Genomic DNA, 1,166 nt, shown 5'->3' with positions numbered 1-1,166 from the left:
ACACACACACACACACACCCACACACACACACACACACACACACACATAACTATGATTACCTTTTCCTTCCACAGCTGGTGATACAATAAATATGCATAAAAAAGTTAGCCAGATCTATTTTCTATATTCAGATTTAAAATCACAGACATCACACTAAAATCGATTATTATTTTATTGACATATTATCATGTTTAATTGTTCATCATAGCCTGCGAAGACAAAGAGAAAACAATTAAGCAACCAAAACGACATTAAGGAAATGCTGCATCTGCCTGTCTTCTGTACCTGATCGATCCAGTCGTTAAAAGCAGAAACTCTGGTGAACACGGTGGGTTTCTTCACAAAGTTGCAGCCGAGGCCAGACACAAAGCTGGCAATACCGTGGACCTCCCAGACACCATCAGCATTCTTACAGTTCAGAGGACCACCAGAGTCACCCTTGACAAACATACAGAGGAGATGCTTTATATTTTATTCAGCTTATGGAGCTGGCAGTAAGCTGGCGAGCCGCACTGGAAAAGCACCACCAAAATCAATGATTCATAGAGTGTAATATGAAAATGAAAAATGTTTTTCTACAGCTTGACACTGAAACACAAATTTGCCTCCGATTCTACTTTGATTTTCTTTAACTGGCAACCCGTGCAAGGTTTGAAATGCAAATGCGTTCAGATTTTTTTGAAGAAGAGAGAGAGAAAAAAAAAAGGTCAATCAAAAACAGTATCGATAACCTACATTGCATCCAGCCACGATTCCATCTCCACCGGCGCACATCATGGTGGTCCTAACAGCGATGCCCCACCAGTCGGGCTTGGAGCAGGTGGCGTGGTCGGCCACAGGCATCAAAGCCTGCTGCAGCTTATCAGCAATGGGGCCTCCGGCTAAACACACACAGGCAGAGTCTATTACCGTCATACACATAAACTCGCTGGCTGTCAAAGCTGCTTTACAGCATCTCCCCAAGAGCAAAGCACACAGAGTGACCCAAATTTTGTATTGCAGAAAAACCCTCTATTTTTTTTCCCAGTTAAAATCTTAAACATGATTTTCTGATTTTAGAAGTTTTCTCTGGGTTACCTTAATCACTCACGCTGGTTATCTCAACTGCAATTTAACACCATAATTCAAAGTGACATAACCCCCTCATTAATACAGCCCCCCCCCC

General features: G+C 42.2%; 1 protein-coding gene across 1 annotated transcript in view; it reads right to left on the bottom strand.

Moving 5' to 3' along the window:
- Positions 1-155: 155 nt before the first annotated feature.
- Positions 156-1,166, bottom strand: part of ela3l (elastase 3 like) — a gene marked incomplete in the record, with an annotated part of 2,209 nt that continues 1,198 nt past the window's right edge. Inside the window, 3 exon segments of the mRNA XM_037680502.1 lie at positions 156-210; positions 287-439; positions 737-882. Coding sequence (XP_037536430.1) covers positions 193-210; positions 287-439; positions 737-882 — 317 coding nt within the window.

This window comes from Nematolebias whitei, chromosome 8 (assembly GCF_014905685.2).
Source record: "Nematolebias whitei isolate Nwh7 chromosome 8, NemWhi1, whole genome shotgun sequence".
NCBI lineage: Eukaryota > Metazoa > Chordata > Actinopteri > Cyprinodontiformes > Rivulidae > Nematolebias > Nematolebias whitei.
Note: the sequence above shows the minus strand (reverse complement) of the source record. Positions and strands in the feature narration are given on the sequence as shown.